Source organism: Hemiscyllium ocellatum, chromosome 19 (genome assembly GCF_020745735.1).
Source record: "Hemiscyllium ocellatum isolate sHemOce1 chromosome 19, sHemOce1.pat.X.cur, whole genome shotgun sequence".
NCBI classification, from domain to species: Eukaryota; Metazoa; Chordata; class Chondrichthyes; order Orectolobiformes; family Hemiscylliidae; genus Hemiscyllium; species Hemiscyllium ocellatum.
Window position 1 is genome coordinate 3,716,846 of NC_083419.1, and position 19,156 is coordinate 3,736,001.

General features: G+C 47.4%; 1 protein-coding gene across 1 annotated transcript; it reads right to left on the minus strand.

Moving 5' to 3' along the window:
• Positions 1 to 1,102: 1,102 nt before the first annotated feature.
• ascl1a (achaete-scute family bHLH transcription factor 1a) lies at positions 1,103 to 1,916 on the minus strand. The gene has a single exon (XM_060840038.1). It carries the CDS (start codon positions 1,914 to 1,916, stop codon positions 1,293 to 1,295), a length of 624 nt encoding a protein of 207 aa, XP_060696021.1. The 3' UTR covers positions 1,103 to 1,292.
• Positions 1,917 to 19,156: the final 17,240 nt, after the last annotated feature.

Genomic DNA, 19,156 nt, shown 5'->3' on the forward strand with positions numbered 1-19,156 from the left:
CGTTTGTAATGCAATGTAACCCCTTCAGAACTTAAAAGGATGGAAGAATATTTTATCCTATACTTCTGACAGTTAGGTCTGTTAGGCAGTTGACAGTTTATTCTGTCAAAAAGACATAAACATACTGTTTTTACCAACATTTTTCAGTTCTGAAGAAGCTACTCCAGACTTGAAACTTTAACTCTCTCTCTCTCTCCACACTCGCTGGTGAGTTTCTCCAGCAGTTCTCGGGTTGTTTCAGTGTCCACACTGCTTTCAGACAGAGAGATTCTTGTTTACAGAATAGCGACGGTGCAGGTGGTGGCCATTCGGGCCATCGAGCCGGGGATACCAGCTCCCGGGATCCCGTACCTCCTCCATTCACGGGGGATTCTCCGATCTCTCGGGAACTACACCCTCCATACGCACCCCCAGCATCTGCCACCTCACCTGGGGGTGTTTGGTGGGGTGGGGGGGGAAAGAGAGGTGGTAGTCACACCCAGGGCGGACACGGAGCACAACCCCGGGCAGAAATGGTAGCACTCCCTCAGGTATCTTGAAGTGAGAGGAATCTCCGGCGGTCCCGACGGTAGCGCCATTGAAGCCCATATCCGCTGCCCAGAGAGAGTGATAGAGGGAGGGAGAGAGAGGGAGAGAAAGAGGGATAGAGGGAGGGAGAGAAAGAGAGAGTGATACAGGGAGAGAGATAGAGGGAGAGAGAGGTGGGTGGAGAGAGAGGGAGGGAAAGAGAGATAGAGGGACAGAAAGAGAGGTAGAGGGAAGGAGAGAAAGAGAGATGGAGGGAGAGATAGAGTGGTACAGGGAGAGAGATAGAGGGAGAGAGAGAGAGATGGAGAGAGGTAGATGGAGAGAGATATAGATGGAGAGAAAGAGGGAGAGAGATAGATAGACAGATGGAGAGATAGATAGATGGAGAGAGAGATAGATAGATGGAGAGAGAGATAGATAGATGGAGAGAGATAGATGGAGAGAGAGAGAGAGATGGAGAGAGAGATAGATGGAGAGAAAGAGGGAGAGAGATAGATGGAGAGAGAGAGAGAGATGGAGAGAGAGATAGATGGAGAGAAAGAGGGAGAGGGATAGATAGACAGATGGAGACAGAGATAGATGGAGAGATAGATAGATGGAGAGAGAGATAGATGGAGAGAGAGATAGATAGATGGAGAGAGAGATAGATGGAGAGAAAGAGGGAGAGAGATAGATGGAGAGAGAGAGAGAGATAGATGGAGAGCGATAGATGGAGATAGATAGATAGATGGAGAGAGAGATAAATGGAGAGAGTGAGAGACCGCTCAAAACCAGCTGGCAAAGTCTAGGAGTTCCTGTTCCTCAGGACTCAGAGGTTCGCTGGTTACCTCCTCGGAGGAGCAGGATGAGACGGGAGAGCTAGCGATGGAGTTGATCTCGGTGGAGAGAGTGGGGGAGATCAGGCCGGCTTGGAAAACCGCGCTCACTGCATCGTGTTCATCCAGAAGTTGCTGTAACGCCCGGATATACTCCACCGCAGAGCGCAGGGTCTCCACCTTGCTCATCTTCTTGTTGGCGCTGCCGTTGGGCACATGCTCCCGGAGGGTGGCGAAGCCCAGGTTGACCAGCTTCACCCGGTTCCTCTCCCTCTCGTTCCGCCGGGCCACCGCTGCCGGTTGCTGCGGGGGGAGGCTGTACCCGAAGCCGCTGAAATTCAGGCGCCGCTTGCAGCGCAGTAACTCGGGCGAACAGGAGCGCTGCCTTTTCAGCTGCTGCTTGAACTTGCTGCTGGGGGACGGGCCGGCGCTGCCGGGTTGTTGTTGTTGTTGCTGGGGACCGGAGGCCGGCTCCAGGCGGACCTCCTGCACATTCGGCGGAGCAGCAGCGTAAAGGCAGGCGGCTTGGAGGTAAGGCGGCTGACTGGTCAGTCTCTTTACGCTGCTCCCCATTCTGGGCATCAGGAGCTGCTGAGGGGGCAGGGGAGAGTGCGGGAAGGGAGAGTGAGGGCAGGGTGAGTGATGGGAGGAGGGTGGGAGGGGGGAAGGGGAGAATCCGCGGTGCAGACCGTGCAGACTCTGGCGGCTGTGCGCCCGACTCGTGGCGTTCGCGTGTTGCGCCGTGCGCCCTTTATCTTGACTCGGAGCGGCGTCTCTGCAGATAGGTCTCTCTTTCTCTCTCTCTCTCTCTCCCTGCGTGTGTGTGTGTCTGCCTGCGCTTTTTGTTCGCTTCTGTTTGCTAAGCCCCCGCTCCCTGTCTCTCTCCCTCACACACACTCCCCTCTGCTCGGAGCTGCTACTGAAACCCCTCAACTCCCAGGCGCTGCCTTTTCAAAGTGCAGGCTTGCGCCGCAGCTCCGCCCATGTGCCTGCTCTATCTCTCCCACCCCCACCTCCCTCCCCCCCCCCCCCCCCAACCCTCCACTCTCCCACCCCCGCTCTCTCCCCGGGGCGTGCGCCGGACGCGTGCCGTCCCCAATCCCAGAATAAACAAGGAGCAGCGAATCTCCCTCATCCCCCCGCCCAACCTGTCACCCCCGCCCGCCCCACTCCAACCTTCTCTAAACATCAGGATAGAGCTCACACCTCCCCCCTTCCCAACCCACCTACCTCTCCGCTAACCACTCCACTCCAACGCTGCAAAGGGAAAAATACAGGGGTCTAGCGCAGGAAAATATGCAGGGTCCAGGCACAGATTAGATTACTTACAGTGTGGAAACAGGCCCTTCGGCCCAACAAGTCCACACCGACCCGCCGAAGCGCAACCCACCCATACCCCTACATATACCCCTTGCCTAACACTACGGGCAATTTAGCATGGCCAATTCACCTGACCCACACATCTTTGGACTGCGACCAGCGACCAACACATGCTCTCTCTCTCTCTCCCTCTCTCTCTCTCCCTTTTTCTTTCTCTCTGGTGGCCTCGATATTCTTTAGGGTAACCTGGAGACTGACCAACGATTCTAATTCTAATATTCCTCTTACTGTCTACTGGAGTTTAATATCCTGGATCGTCATGAACTGAAAGATGGTTTATACACGGTGTGTGTATGGTATAACAAATTATATGCACTATACTAGTTTATTATGTATTCTGTAGCGGCAACACATAGATTATGGTAGTTGTATCAATACAATATCCCTAGTGCAGCTTAAATGGCTGTCTATTTTAGTTTGCAGTGGTGTGCATTAGCCGACAGTAGTTGTGTAGTTATGGTATGGATCAGTATATGTAGGCAAAAGTGGATTTGCATGTATCGTATGGAGCAGTACATGTCACCCATAGTAGTTGCGTATGTATGGTATAGGGCAATATGCACCTTACATTGGGGCATGTTTGATATGGAACCACATGATACTTGTGAATGTATGATATGGAACAGTATGTATTGTTTATAGTAGTTCTTTATGCATGATATTGAGAATACATATGGTATGTATAGTATGACATGGCATGATGTGGAAGTGCCGGTGTTGGACGGGGGTGAACAATGTCAGGAGTCACAGGACACCAGGTTATAGTCCAACAGGTTCATTTGAAATCAGATTTCAGGGACTGTAACCTGGCGTCATGAGACTTCTGACTGTGTATGGTATGGAGCATTGTATATATCGTTTATCTGAGTTGTGTTTGTATGGTATGGAGCAGTGTATATATCGTTTATCTGAGTTGTGTTTGTATGGTATGGAGCATTGTATATATCGTTTATCTGAGTTGTGTTTGTATGGTATGGAGCAGTGTATATATAGTTTGTAAGTAGTGTGTGTGGCTCGCTGTTAAGTGCGATGTTCCCATCACCCCCTTCTCCCCAACCTCCTCCCCCTCCCCCCAATAGGAAGGTGACCAGATGGACATCTCAGTAACTGACCAGTAACTTACTTTTTGTGACCTGAAGTGTTGGACAGTTTCTGAAGTTTTAAAGTTCCAACATCCCTCCTTCACCTCACCTCCACTCTACCTGGACCCCCCGACCCCCTCCCTCAACCCCCACTCCAGCCCGACACGGATTTCACCGAAACCTGACATATGGAGGAAAATGGAATGGGCTTCAGATAGGTTTCACAAGTCGGCGCAATTTAGAGGGGCCGAAGGGCCGTGCTGTAATGTTCTGGGTTTCTATTTGGCAGCTAACGTCACTTTCCCCAAACAGCAACACCATCCGCCCCCCGCTTCCTTTTTACCCAGTTCCTCGGGCGAGAGAGGGGGAGAGCAAATTAGCCTGATCTTCAATGACCGGACCATAAGAAAACGCCTCTCAAAGTGCAGCTCAACTGTCGCTTCATTCTCTCACAGTCCAACAATCCGGTCGCTTTTCAGGCACGTGCTTCCACCCCCGCCCCCCCCCCCCCCCCCACCCCCATGAAAATTACATTCTTTCACCCACGAGAGAAGGCAGAGAAAGCACCTCAATTAAGGGACCCACCTCCCCCCCCCTTTTGTCCTCTCTGCTGGTCACGTAGCACTCAACACTGGAGTAGGTTCTCAACTTCCCAGTCGCCTGCGTTCCATTCAAAAGCCGTTCTCTTTTGTTATAGCTCGTAATTGTTGGTCCTTTAGTCTCTCCCCATCCACTCCCTCCGCCCGCCCCTCACTCCAACCCCAGCCCCCATCACGACGCCAAACCTCAACAAAATAACTACTTTCCACGGCTTGTCAAAGCGGCTTCTGAAACCTAATTGGTGCTTTGTGAAGCCTCGTTGGAAACGACCAGGAAGAGTTTCAATATTGGAGTGGGTTCTCCGGGTAATGCCTAACAAGCGAAGGGGTAATCGAGCCCTCTGAATGCACTTCTGTTACTGGGATCTATTTCAAATCCATTAAACCGACCGGGAAACAAAAAGAGTCGGTTATTTGCAAGGTTTGTTTTAAATAGAAAGTTGAAAAGTTAAGGAAAACAGATTCAGGGGTGGCCCACCGACAGCACCATCTCTAATATTAATTAATATTCTCCATAGTCTGCATAAAATCTAACATTGGTAATGTTGTTGAATGGTTCAAATCCCACTCTAGCTGAGGTTATCTTGTAAGATTCTCCTTCTCAACTTCTCCCATCGCCTGAGGTACGGTGACGATCTGGTTAAACCACCACCAGTCTCCTCTCTGGCGAGCGAATAGCCCTCTGGTCCTGTAAGGACGGTTGTGATTTTACCTTCCACTTACCCAGTGTGTCTGCACATTGCAGCCCAGGGCTGAATTGGTAAATTCTGATGAGGGGATTCAGAAACTGAACACTCTAGTGACACTGGCATCCAAACTGCCCTCGCCAACTCAAACTATCTATTTCAACACTAAGGTGAGGTGGTTCAAAACTAATAGGCATATATTTAAGTTGTGAGGAGAGAGATTTAAACCAGACATTGTGCGGTGGGGGCAAATATTTTACACAGATAGTGGTTCTCTTGTGGAATGAACTTCCAGGAGAAGTGGTGGACATGGGTACAAAAACAACATTGGATAGGTCAGGAGCAGGCAGGTGGGAGTAGTTTAGTTTGGGAACATGGTTAGCATGGACTGGTTGGACCGAAGGGTCTGTTTCCGTGCTGTATGACTCTGTGACTTTTTCCTTTTTGATTAATTGGTCAACAGTTGATAGCAGAACCCTCTTGTTTACGTAAAAGATTCTGTTGTAGTTGAATAGACATTGAGTCGAGAGGTGTGTGCATTTCTTTTAAGAAGTGAGGGAGTTGTGGAGTTTACAGCCACATTCTTATTGTCAGTTGTAATGTTTACATCGGTTTATCACCTTCCAGAGGTGAGTGCAGGTTGGGAATAGGCACATTGCGCTGTTTAAGGAGTTGCACATTTAAGACAGAGATGTGGAGGAGTTCCTTCCCTGAGGGAGTAGTAAAGCCATGGAATTCCATATCACAGAGAGCTGCCGAGCAGCGGAAATGGGCTCCTTGACACCCAGTAAATGACTTTGTGTGGAGCCCATTTGCTGGAAGCCCTCCATGGTCAATGTAAGTAGGTCACAATGCCCTTAGGGAGGGCATTCCAGGATATTGACCCAGCAACACTGAAGGATCAGTGATATATTTCTAAGTCAGGATGATGTGTGACTTGGAGGGAACCTGCAGCAGGTGGTGTTTCCATGGAACTGCTGTCCTTGTCCTTCTAGATGGATATATTCATTGGTTTGGACGGTGCTGTCTAAGCAATCTTGGTGAATTTCTGCAGTGTGTCTTCTATCTGTTGCTCTTGAGTGTCATAGTGGAGCGAGTGGATATTTGTGGATGTGGTGTAAATCAATGGGCTGCTTTGTCCTGGATGGTGTCAAGCTTCTTGAGTGTTGGTGGAGCTGCACCTATCCAAGACAAAGCCATTTCAGTGTCTGATTTTCCCTTTGTTCTCAAACATGATCTGGGTGCCACTGGCCAGGGCAGCATTTGTTGCCCTTGAACTAATCAAATTGACCCTTGAGGCCAGTTAGGTTTGTAGTTAAAGTGAAACATATTGCTGTGGGCCTGGAATCACATGGCCAGACCAGCTAAGGATGGCTTCATTCATTCCCCTGAAGGACTTTAGTGAACCCAATGTGTTTTTGTGACAATTGACAGTGGATAGTGCCGCAGGATGTTGTGGGTTACAGAGAGACAGATAAAATGCAGAGCTGGGCTGAGAAGTGGCAAATGGAGTTTAGTGCGGAAAAGTGTGGGGTAGTTCACCTTGGAAGAAGTAACAGGAATGTAGAGTACTGGGCTAATGGTAAAATTCTTGGCAGTGTAGATGAACAGAGAGATCTCGGTGTCCTGGTGCATAAATCCCTGAAAGATGCTACCCAGATTGATAGGGTTATTAAGACGGCATATGGTATATTGGCATTTATTGGTAGGGGGTTTGAGTTTCAGAGCCATGAGGTCATTCCTCAGCTGTACAAGACACTGGTAAGGCCGCACCTGGAGTATTGCATACAGTTCTGGTCACTGCATTATAGGAAGGATGTGGAAGCTTTGGAAAGGGTTCAGAGGAGATTTACTAGGATGTTGCCCGGTATGGAGGGGAAGGTCTCAGAAGGAAAGTCTGAGGGAACTAAGGCTGTTTTCATTGGAGAGAAGAAGGTTGAGAGGTGACTAAATGGAGGAGTATAAGATAACCAGAGGGTTAGATAGGGTGGACAGAGAGCCTTTTTCCTCAGATAGTGACGGTTAACACAAGAGGACACAGCTGTAAACTGAGGGATGATTGATTTCAGACAGATTTTAGCTGCAGTTTCTTTACTCAGAGAGTAGGCGGGGCCTGGAACAGCCTGCCTGCAACAGCGGTAGACTCGCTGACATTAAGGTCATTTAAATGAGCATTGGACACACATATGGATAATAATGGAACGGTGTAGGTTAGTTGGGCATCAGATTATATTCACAGGTCAGCGCAACATCGAGGCCGAAGGGCTGTAACTTTCTAACTTCCATGTTCTATGTAACATGGTTATCATTAGGCCAGCTTTTAGCTCAATGTTTTATTCAATTTATGTTTCAATGCCATAATAACATTCGAAATCATAGCCTGGAGTACTAGATTACGAGTCCTGTGATATTGTCACTGAATCACCAGTTTCACTTAGGAACTACTGTCCACGATTCACATTTCACCAAGGGATGTGCTGCTAATGCCTGCACTAAGGGATGTGCTGGTAACGTCCATACCAAGGGATGTTCTGCTAACGTCCACACAAAGGGATGTGCTGGTAACGCCTGCACTAAGGTTTGTGCTGCTAATGCCCATACCAAGGGATGTGCTGCTAATGCCCACACCAAGGGATGTGCTGGTAACACCCATACCAAGAGATGTGCTGGTAACGCCCATACCAAGGGATGTGCTGGTAATGCACGCACCACGGGATGTGCTGCTAACGCCCACACCAAGGGATGTGCTGCTAACGCCCATTCCAAGAGATGTGCTGGTAATGCCCAAACCACGGGATGTGCTGCTAACGCCCACACCAAGAGATGTGCTGGTAACACCCACACCAAGGGATGTGCTGCTAATGCCCACACCAAGGGATGTGCTGGTAACGCCCATACCAAGGGATGTGCTGCTAACGCCCATACCAAGAGATGTGCTGGTAACGCCCAAACCACGGGATGTGCTGCTAACGCCCACACCAAGAGATGTGCTGCTAACGCCCATACCAAGGGATGTGCTGCTAACGCCCACACCAAGGGATGTGCTGCTAACGCCCATACCAAGGGATGTGCTGCTAACGCCCACACCAAGGGATGTGCTGCTAACGCCCATACCAAGGGATGTGCTGCTAATGCCCGCACCAAGGGATGTGCTGCTAATGCCCGCACCAAGGGATGTGCTGGTAACTCCCATACCAAGGGATGTGCTGGTAATGCCCATACCAAGGCCTGTGCTGGTAACGCCCATACCAAGGGATGTGCTGCTAACGCCCGCACCAAGGGATGTGCTGCTAACGCCCATACCAAGGGATATGTTGCAAATGCCCATACCAAGGAATGTGCTGGTAACGCCCATATCAAGGGATGTGCTGCTAATGCCCACACCAAGAGATGTGCTGCTAACGCCCATACCAAGGGATGTGCTGCTAATGCCCACGTCACGGGATGTGCTGGTAACACCCGCACCAAGGGATGTGCTGCTAACGCCCGCACCAAGGGATGTGCTGCTAATGCCCGCACCACGGGATGTGCTGCTAACTCCCATACCATGGGATGTGCTGCTAATGCCCATACCAAGGGATGTGTTGGTAACACCCACACCAAGGGATGTGCTGCTAACGCCCATACCAAGGGATGTGCTGCTAATGCCCGCACCAAGGGATGTACTGGTAACACCCATACCAAGGGATGTGCTGGTAACGCCCATACCAAGGGATGTGCTGCTAATGCCCACACCAAGAGATGTGCTGCTAATGCCCATACCAAGGGATGTGCTGCTAATGCCCGCACCAAGGGATGTACTGGTAACACCCATACCAAGGGATGTGCTGCTAATGCCCACGTCACGGGATGTGCTGGTAACACCCGCACCAAGGGATGTGCTGCTAACGCCCGCACCAAGGGATGTGCTGCTAATGCCCGCACCACGGGATGTGCTGCTAACTCCCATACCATGGGATGTGCTGCTAATGCCCATACCAAGGGATGTGTTGGTAACACCCACACCAAGGGATGTGCTGCTAACGCCCATACCAAGGGATGTGCTGCTAATGCCCGCACCATGGGATGTGCTGCTAATGCCCGCACCAAGGGATGTGCTGCTAACGCCCACGCCAAGAGATGTGCTGCTAACGCCCACACCAAGGGATCTGCTGCTAATGCCCGCACCAAGGGATGTGCTGCTAATGCCCACACCACGGGATGTGCTGCTAACACCTGTACCAAGGGATGTACTGCTAACACCCATACCAAGGGATGAGCTGCTAACACCTATACCAAGGGATGTGCTGCTAATGCCCATACCAAGGGATGTGCTGGTAATGCCCATACCAAGGGATGTGCTGCCAACACCTGTACCAAGGGATGTGCTGCTAACACCCATACCAAGGGATGAGCTGCTAACACCTATACCAAGGGATGTGCTGCTAATGCCCATACCAAGGGATGTGCTGCTAATGCCCATACCAAGGGATGTGCTGGTAACGCCCATACCAAGGGATGTGCTGCTAATGCCCATACCAAGGGATGTGCTGGTAACGCCCATACCAAGGGATGTGCTGCTAATGCCCATACCAAGGGATGTGCTGGTAACGCCCATACCAAGGGATGTGCTGCTAACGCCCACACCAAGGGATGTGCTGCTAATGCCCATACCAAGGGATGTGCTGGTAACGCCCATACCAAGGGATGTGCTGCTAACGCCCACACCAAGCATTTGGCATGCTTCTGTGGTGAGCTGTCTCCTTGGTTAAAACTGAATGGCTCATTAGCCAATTTCAGAAGGCAGTTAAGAGTCAAACAGGTGGCTCGCGGTCTGAAGTCATCTGTCGGCTGGGCCAGGTAACAACAGTCCTTCTCTAAATGATGTTAGTGAACCAATAGGTTTTTAGAGAAAAAGAAATTCATGGTCACCATTACTGACATAAATTTTCAGTTCCAAATTTGGTCATTGAATTTGTCCAATGTTTTACAGCCGTAGATTTCTGTGGGACTAAGTAATGGATGGTGGTTGGGCTGTTGGCTTTCATGCAGCTCTATGAGCATTTAAATGTCTTTGTTGTTATTGGTGGTCCTCTGTGAGAATATTACTGTGGTTTACCATGTTCTGGGGGAGATTAATCATGATAGACAACATTTGGTTTTCGAGTGTAATGTTTTGGTTTATGGATGTTATCCATTGCTCTAACTGACTGCGTGGAGTTAATGATGATTTAATATTTCAAGATAGAGGCTAGCCTCCACCAGTGTAATAATGTTAGCTGGACATTACTACTCTTCATGGAGGTTAATGTTCCATGGAAGAGCTGTGTACTATTTTGTGAAAATTAACATGTTCACTGTAGCCCAGACTCTCAGCCGCACCGCACGCTGCCCTCGAAGTGGCTGCGAGGGGGGACGAGACTGTCACACACCTCCTTCTGGAATGTGCCTATGCAGAGGAAGTCTGGAGAGGAATGCAGTGGTGTTTGTCGAGGTTCGTCCGAGCAGCGCCGTGACGTGGGACTCCGTGCTCTACGGCCTGTTCCCCGGGACGCACACCGAGACGAACATCAACTGTGCCTGGAGGATCATCAACTCGGTGAAGGACGCTCTCTGGGCGGTCTGAAACCTGTTGATCTTCCAGCCGAAGAAGTTGACCCCGACTGAGTGTTGCAGACTGGCACATTCCAAGGTCCAGGACTACGTGTTGAGGGATGCGCTGAAGCTTGGGGCAGCTGCTGCCAAGGCGCGCTGGGGAAAGACCACCGTGTAACATCTGCCTGTCTAAGCACAGGGGGCCGAAGCAGTAAGGGGGCTCTGCTGACCTCCCTGTTAAATTTGTGGATAGTAATCGTACAGACCTGTCTATGTGAATGATCACTCTGTCTCTGTCAGCAAGGAAATGGAATGTTTACGTATGTATGGCATGACTAATTGTACAGATCATCGCAATATTTATGAATAAAGTATATTTGAAAAACAGTTCACTGCAAGTGAGTACAATGTCGAGGGTTATTGTTGCTCTAAGAGAATCGAATGTAAGTTGTGTTTCGCTTTCAAAAACAGAAGTTGCTGGAAAAGCGCAGCAGGTGTGTCACGTGACCCCTCCTCGGAGGGTTTTGGTTTTATTTTTCAATGCGATGTGGGTGGACATCACTGGCAGCTCACCAGTTAGGACCCATTTCGAATTGGCCTGGAAATGATGGTGGTGAGCTGCCTCAGTGAGGCGGAGTGAGATCTATAGCACAGAGAGAGAAAAAACATACCTAACTTGGCTCACCAAATTTCCAGCACTTGACCCATAGCCTTGGTACCTTCCTGAACCGCCGCAGTTGTTAGAGGTTCTGGGCACTGACGATGCTAATCGGGAGGACTTTGCCCCAGCGACACTGAAGGGACAATTATAATTCCACATCAGGATGGGGTGTGGTTGGATGGAGATTTTGCAGGCGATGCACTTCCGCTGGATCGCAATAGCCTCAGTACAGTAGCAGGATCTAACCTTAAAACCCAATCGACGGGGGAAATCAATGCCAAAGCCGGGCACTGATGTGGAGGAAGGTTTTAATTCGCTGTTCGGTGGTTCCCAGGATCTGTCGCTCACCTTTAGCTGTTGTGAGGAGAGGCAGAGTCAATGTGGCACAATGCCAGACGGGACAGAATTGGATTACCCTCAGGACTGAGGGCGGTGAAAAGCTATACATTTAATGCATTTTCCTATTCTGCGGTCAGCCACTAATAATTCCATTTCATGTCACAATTTGCCTAGTGGGATTGAAGTTTGTGGCAATAAACCAGTAGCCCTCCCCCCCCCCCAACCCTGTGCAACAGTATCCTGTAGATCTCATTCTGGAATTTAGAACAGGGCATGGAAATAAGGAGATTTATGTGATACGTTCCGAGACAGTGGCGTTGTATTGGGTTGACCAGCCCGCGGTGTTTGGAGCTGGTATTGGGTTTGAACTGGTACATACTGCTCCAGCAAACCAGAACAGGGAATAAAACATGTGGGTGTTGGGAATGTGAAGCATTCACAAACAGAACTGCTGGAGAAACTCAACAGGCCTGGCAATAACTGTGGAAAGAGAAACAGAGATAACGTCTCAAATCCAATACGACTTCTTCAAGACTTCGAAATATTAGCCCTGTTAACATTGGGTGGTTCAGTGGTTAGCTACTGCTGTGTTATACCGCTGGGGATCCGTGTTCGGTCCCACGTTTGGGTGACTATGTGGAGTTTGCACATTCTCCCCGGGTCTGCGCGGGTTTCCTCCCAGAGTCCAACGGTGTGGAGGTTAGGGTGAATTGAGAAATTGCCCATAGTGTCCAGGGCCGTGGGAAATGCAGAGGTACAGAGATGGTCTGGGTCTGGGTGGGGCTCTCTTTGGAGGGCCGGTGGGGTCTCGATGGACGAACGATCTGCTCTGTCACCTCTCTCTGCAGATGCGCCAGAGCAACTCTTGCGGGGAGTTGGCTTTAGTTATCTGGATGGAGTTAGTATCCTTTATGAGAGCTGGAGGGGAGAGGAGAGGTAAGGGGCCTGAATGATGGGCGGGTGCCTCCCCAGATTGTATGGGACCTGGGACTGGGCTGTCTCTCTCTCTCACACACACACTCAGCTTGCAGCCGAGTTTATCTTTCACACCAAACTGCAACAGAACAGGAACCTCAGCTTCCCCTTCACAGAACCCCGGGACAATACTGACCCTCAGTGCTCAGTAAAGCAGGCAGAGTCTGTCAGACTGTTTAAATAGATCACACAGCGAAGAGAGGAAAACCGCAGGACGAGTTCGAAAGAGCCAAGCTCAGCGAGTGTTTACAAAAACACCACCAACACAATGGCCTCCTCTGCAATGTGACTCTATCATTTAGACAATAATTGTGAAGTCCAGGATGCTTTATTGTCCCTCCGCTCCCTGTAATTAAACCATGTAATTGTCGTTTTGAACCAGTATCCAATAGGATTCCAAATGCATCTGTTCACTTTAATTCAAGGCGAGGAATCCCCAGGATTGTTCATATCAAAAAAGCCATTTCTCACTGACTGTACCGTCTTATTTTTTAAACAAACCAGAAATTGTTGACCCGAGCATCACTTGAAATCAATTCTAATCTCCTGCACGTTCTAACACGGTCCATGTATGAAGTTTTCTTTAATCTTCTTGAAACTTGTGAGGGCAAATGGAACCAGGTATAGAGAAATATCTTCGATTATTTCCCCCAAAAGGTTCTATAAACATGAGGATTTAACCTTGCTGCTATTTTCCGTGTGCATTTTGCCAGGAGTGTGCGGAGGGAGAGAGAGTTGGACAAACTGTTGGCTTAGGAGCAAGAGGGAGAGGAAGTACAGTATATGCTGTGGCGGGACAGCACAAGGCATGAACTAACTGCACGCTTTGCTGGGGACAAGTTCATCCTTGCACAGCGAGTTTCAGTGTTTGTTCCTTTGAAAAAACTACACAAGAGCAGCAGGTGTGAGTGCACAGGTGCCCTCACGCTGGATAAATATTGATTGGCTTGCCAGGGGCTGATGTATGGCAGTGAATATTTCAACAAGTCAGTGAATTGAAGCTCCAAAAGTGCAGTGGGGCCATGGAGAAATCAGACGAGTAAATCGTGACACCTACTGGTGGAGGCCGGTACTCCACCCAGCCAGGAGCTGTCCAATCTCCTGAGCGGCTTGACCAGCGTCTTGCAGCTGCAAGTTTACCAATTCTCATTCTCAACATTTGCACAGTGTTGGCGAGGCTAGCATTTATTCCGTATCGTCAGTTACACTGGAAAGGCGCTGGTCGCTTTTCGTTTGATTAGAACTAATTTTGATACAAATAGTACCTTCCTGGGCCATTGCAGTGAGCAGTTAAAAATCAACAGTTTTGGTTTGGGACAAGACAAGACAAGACTGGGTCAGAACTTCAGGTTCCCGTCCCCCAATAAAGAGCGTCAGTGAACCATACGAAACAGGAACCGTTCGGCCCCTCGAGTCTGCTCCGTCATTCGGTAGGACCATGGTTAATGCGATATTACTCACTTTAAAACACTGCAGCTGCTGGAAATCAGAAACATAAACAAAAACAGAAATTGCTGGAAAAACTCAGCAGGTCTGGCAGCATCTGTGGAGAGAAATCAGAGTTAAAGCTCCTCAAGCCTACTTTCCTGCCTTTCCTCTGTAACACTTGATTTTCCAACTGATAAAGAATCTAGCTCAGCCTTAAATAAACGCAAGGTCTCTGACCCCACGGTTCTCAGTGGCAAAGAGTTCCAAAGATCTACAGTACTCCAAAATAAATTCCTCAATTTCAGTCTTAAATTGGTATCCCTTTATTCTGAGATGATGCCCTCTGGTACCAGTCTCCCCATGGGGGAAAATACTCTCTCAGCATTTACTTTGCCAAGTCCTTTAAAGGTTTACATGCTGATAGCTTCATAATATTTTTCCTCTGAAATTGGTTTATTTCCAGATTGTACTTTAATGGAATTCAAATTCAAAAAGAGCTGCCATGATATTCAAACTCCTACTATCTGGTTTGTGAGCTCACTTCGATAACTGCAAAGTCTTCACATTGTTGTAAAGGATTGCCGGGTCAGAATAGCAATAGGATACACTGATTGTAATCCTGCTTGCAGTTGTATCTTTGTAGTACCATTGTCATTGGATAATGATGTGGGAAAACGTGAGGTTATGCACTTGGTAGGAAGACTAGAGGAGCGGAATGGTAGTTAAATGGAGAATGACAGCAGAAAGAAACAGCACAGAGGGGTTCAGATATCTTCATGCATAAATCACAAAAAGCTAGCATCCAAGTCCATCAGGTAATGGGGAAGGCAGATGGAATGGAATTTGTAACTAGGGGTGTCTTAATAAAGCAGTACAAGGAATTAGTCAGGCCACACCTGGGGTACTGTGATCAGCTTTGGTCCTCTTCTCAAAGCTGAAAATGTGTTGCTGGTTAAAGCACAGCAGGTCAGGCAGCATCCAAAGAACAGGAAATTCGACGTTTCGGGCCAGATCCTGATGAAGGGCTCTGGCCCGAAACGTCGAATTTCCTGTTCCTTGGATGCTGCCTGACCTGCTGTGCTTTAACCAGCAACACATTTTCAGCTCTGATCTCCAGCATCTGCAGACCTCACTTTTTACTCCTCTTCTCAAAGGAAAGATGTAATGGCATTGGAAGCAGTCTAGAGATGGTTCACCAGATGAATGCTGGATACAGAGGAATTTTCTTATGAGGAGAAAGTGAGGACTGCAGATGCGGCGACCAGAGCCGAAAATGTGTTGCTGGAAAAGCGCAGCAGGTCAGGCAGCATCCAAGCAACAGGAGAATCGACGCATCAGGCACGAGCCCTTCTTCAGGAATGAGGAGAGTGTGCCAAGCAGGCTAAGATTAAAGGTACCTTTTATCTTAGCCTGCTTGGCACACTCTCCTCATTCTTGAAGAAGGGCTCATTCCCGAGGTGTCGATTCACCTGTTCCTTGGATGCTGCCTGACCTGCTGCGCTTTTCCAGCAACACATTTTCGGCTCGAATTTTCTTATGACGAGAGGTTGGGTAATTTGGGCTTGTACTCATAGGAGTTTAGAAAAATGTGACAAGAACTTATTTAAATATATAATATAAATATTACATAGGGAATTGACAAAGTTTGAAAGATCTGTCAGAAACATTTGTCAGAGAGTGAAGGACCAGAAGGTATAACCTCAGAGTGCAAGGTCAAACATTTAAGACACAAATGAAGATTGTTTTTGCTCAGTTGGCATTAAATCTGTGGAATTTCTTACTACATAGGGCTGCCAAGGCTGGTCATTGATTATATTATAGGTTTATCCAAAACGTGTAGGAGGAAAATGAGAAAGGAAATACAAGTGAAGAGAGAGTATGAGAAGAAACTGACAGCCAACATAAAAGAGAATGTAAAGACTCATGATCAACAAACAAATAGTAAAAGGGCAGTAAGCAGGGCTTTGGACACAAAGTTAGGTCAGGGCTTATTAACCAGGCCTCGGGCTCTAGCATACACAGGGCAGATGTGGATCACTGTGTCAAGTCAGAATGCAGAGCCACTGTGCTTGGTATGGGGACAGAGCCATTGTGCTCATGTCCAGAGGTGAGGCTGAACCTGGAACAGCTTCAGAGTCAGTGTTTTCTGTCCCTAGTTGAACGAGTGATAGCGTCAATTAGGAATTAAAAAGACCATTTGTTAGTGGTGGCAGAGGGCAAAGGTTGAGTTACTAAGTAACTGTCTTTACCAAGATAATGCTACTAAAGTCATAGCAAAAGAGGTGATAGCAGTGACATTAGATGGGCTGTAAATTGTTCATGAGGAAGTATCAGAGAGAGTGGCTGTAGTTAAAGTTGGCAAATTACCAACCACAAGGAATGAACGCCTGGGAACCCTCCAACCACAAGAAATGAACTCAGATTTCTCCAGTTTCCTCATTTCCCCTCCCCCCACCTTGTCTCAGTCGGCTCCCTCAACTCAGCACCATCCTCCTAACCTGCAATCTTCTTCCTGACCTCTCCGCCCCCACCCCACTCCAGCCTATCACCCTCACCTTGACCTCCTTCCACCTATCACATCTCCATCACCCCTCCCCCAAGTCCCTCCTCCCTACCTTTTATCTTAGCCCACCTGGCACACTCTCCTCATTCCTGATGAAGGGCTCTGGCCCGAAACGTCGAATTTCCTGTTCCTTGAATGCTGCCTGACCTGCTGTGCTTTAACCAGCAACACATTTTCAGCAAATTACCAGAACTGACTGTGATATATCTAAAGTTACTGAGGGAAATTGCACCAATGCTTGTATTAATTTTTCAGTCCTCCTTAGATTCTGGGACAGGACTGAAACATTGCAAGTTTTACACTTTTTCAACAGCATGTGAAAGGATATGTTCAGCAACAATAGATCAATCAGTTTAACCCCAACAGTAAGAAATCTTTTCAAAACAATGATCCAGCTCAGGAGGAACACACTCTTGGACAAATATGGATTCTTTAAGGAAAGTCATCATGGGTTTGTTAAACATAAATTATACTGAACTAACTTGCTGGGTATCACTGAAATAACTGACATGGTGTCACAGCTTTTTATCTCATGTTCATTGGGACAGGTGCAAAACTATCAAATTAAAAAGACAACAACAATTTATACTTCTTGGGAAAAGACTTGCTGTTTGTTTTGCAAGTGACCCCGAACTTGTTAAGGTATTCCCATAGTCAACCTTTCCAAGTGAGTTGAAATATCTTTTGACAATCTATCATCATTAAACTTAGTCATTAAACACAAATATTTGGTTTAAATCAAATCCCTCATAAAATCAGAATCATCCTCTGAGCTACCACCTCTGATTTTTAATTTAAACTTTACTCCTTGAAGTCATGTTGTTTGGTTTCCTTTCACTTCAAGGTTAAAGCTTCTTAAATTCCATTTCCATTGCCCTCTTCTTGCTATATTCTTTTTTTATGTTTCCTAATTTTCTCTAAAATTTCCTCTAAGTCAAGATTTTCTCTTTATTGTTATTCAAATTCAAACTAAAGTAATGGTGATATTTCAATTTCAGGTTTCTCAGTTTTAAATTCAAAGCGTTGGGTAATCTATTGAAGTATCTCATCCTTTTGAGATCCTGCTTTTACTTCTACTTCAACTTATCTGTGAATTCTCTTATTTTAGTTTGAGTTAAATACTTCAAACAATCCACTAGTGTATTTTCTACTCCCCAAAAACTCAACCAACATTCAAAGCCATTTCAAAAATCCAACCAATGCAATTAACTTCCTCACAATGCTTCTGTTTTCTCTCTAAGACCTCCACATACACATTTCTTTAACAGAGACACACATCTCTAATCCCAGTGAAGCGTTTCCATTTGTTAGAATCCCAGCTGATGGACAAATCAGATTCCAGAGTGAATCCTGGCTTGAAAGATCATGTGGATGTAGGTTTGCTCACTGAGCTGGAAGGTTCATTTTCAGATGTTTTGTCACCATACTAGGTAACATTTTCAGTGAGTCTCTGGACTCACGTATTATGGTGACGAAAAGTCTGAAAATAAAAAAATAATGAAAACTTGGCGAGCAAAACTACATCGAGAACCTCAACCTGAGCTACAAACCGTCTCAAGATTTGCTGAAAGATCATGTGTTATTTTTTGTTTTGCTGAAAATGTGTTGCTGGAAAAGCACATCAGGTCAGGCAGCATCCAAGGACATTTCGGGCATCACCCTTCTTCAGGAATGAGGAGAGTGTGCCCAGCAGGCTAAGATAAAAGGTAGGGAGGAGGGACTTGGGGGAGGGGTGATGGAGATGCGATAGGTGGAAGGAGGTCAAGGTGAGGGTGATAGGCCAGAGTGGGGTGGGGGCAGAGAGGTCAGGAAGAGGATTGCAGGTTAGGAGAGCGGTGCTGAGTTCAAGGGATTTGACTGAGACAAGGTGGGGGGAGGGGAAATGAGGAAACTGGAGAAATCTGAGTTCATCCCTTGTGGTTGTTTTGTTTTGTCAGTTATTGGGGTGGTTAGTCACTGAGCATATTTACACGGCCTACTGATTGTCTTTAACTGAAGAGAATAGAAGGACTTGAAAACAACAAACTATATAAATGTAGAAGACAGTTATCAATATCTAAAACACACCAAGCTTCACTATGTTTCCTGACACTATCCATTTCAGACAAAATCCCAGAGATTTTACACCCTGTCTCAATACTTTCGAATTCTTCTTAAATGATTTCTGACTGTTTCTTTGTCATGGATTGTGAAGACAATCTGATGAGGGGAAACCATCAAATAACATAAAAATGGAGTAAGAGCTTCTTTAAATGTAGAAACAAAAGAGAGAGGTAACAGTGAACATTGATCCCTTACAGACTGAGGTTGGGGACATAATAATTAGAGCCAGGAAATGGCAGAAGAGGTGAGTAAGTAGTTTGCATCAGGCTTTATGGTAAACTACACAAATAGCATTCCAAAGATACTAAATAATCAAGTGGGTAAAAGGGAGGTGGGGAGTGGGGGAGGGGAGGGGGGAGGATGGAGGGGAATAAAATATAATAACCATTACTAGATAAAAGTTACTGAGGAAACTAATAGAGA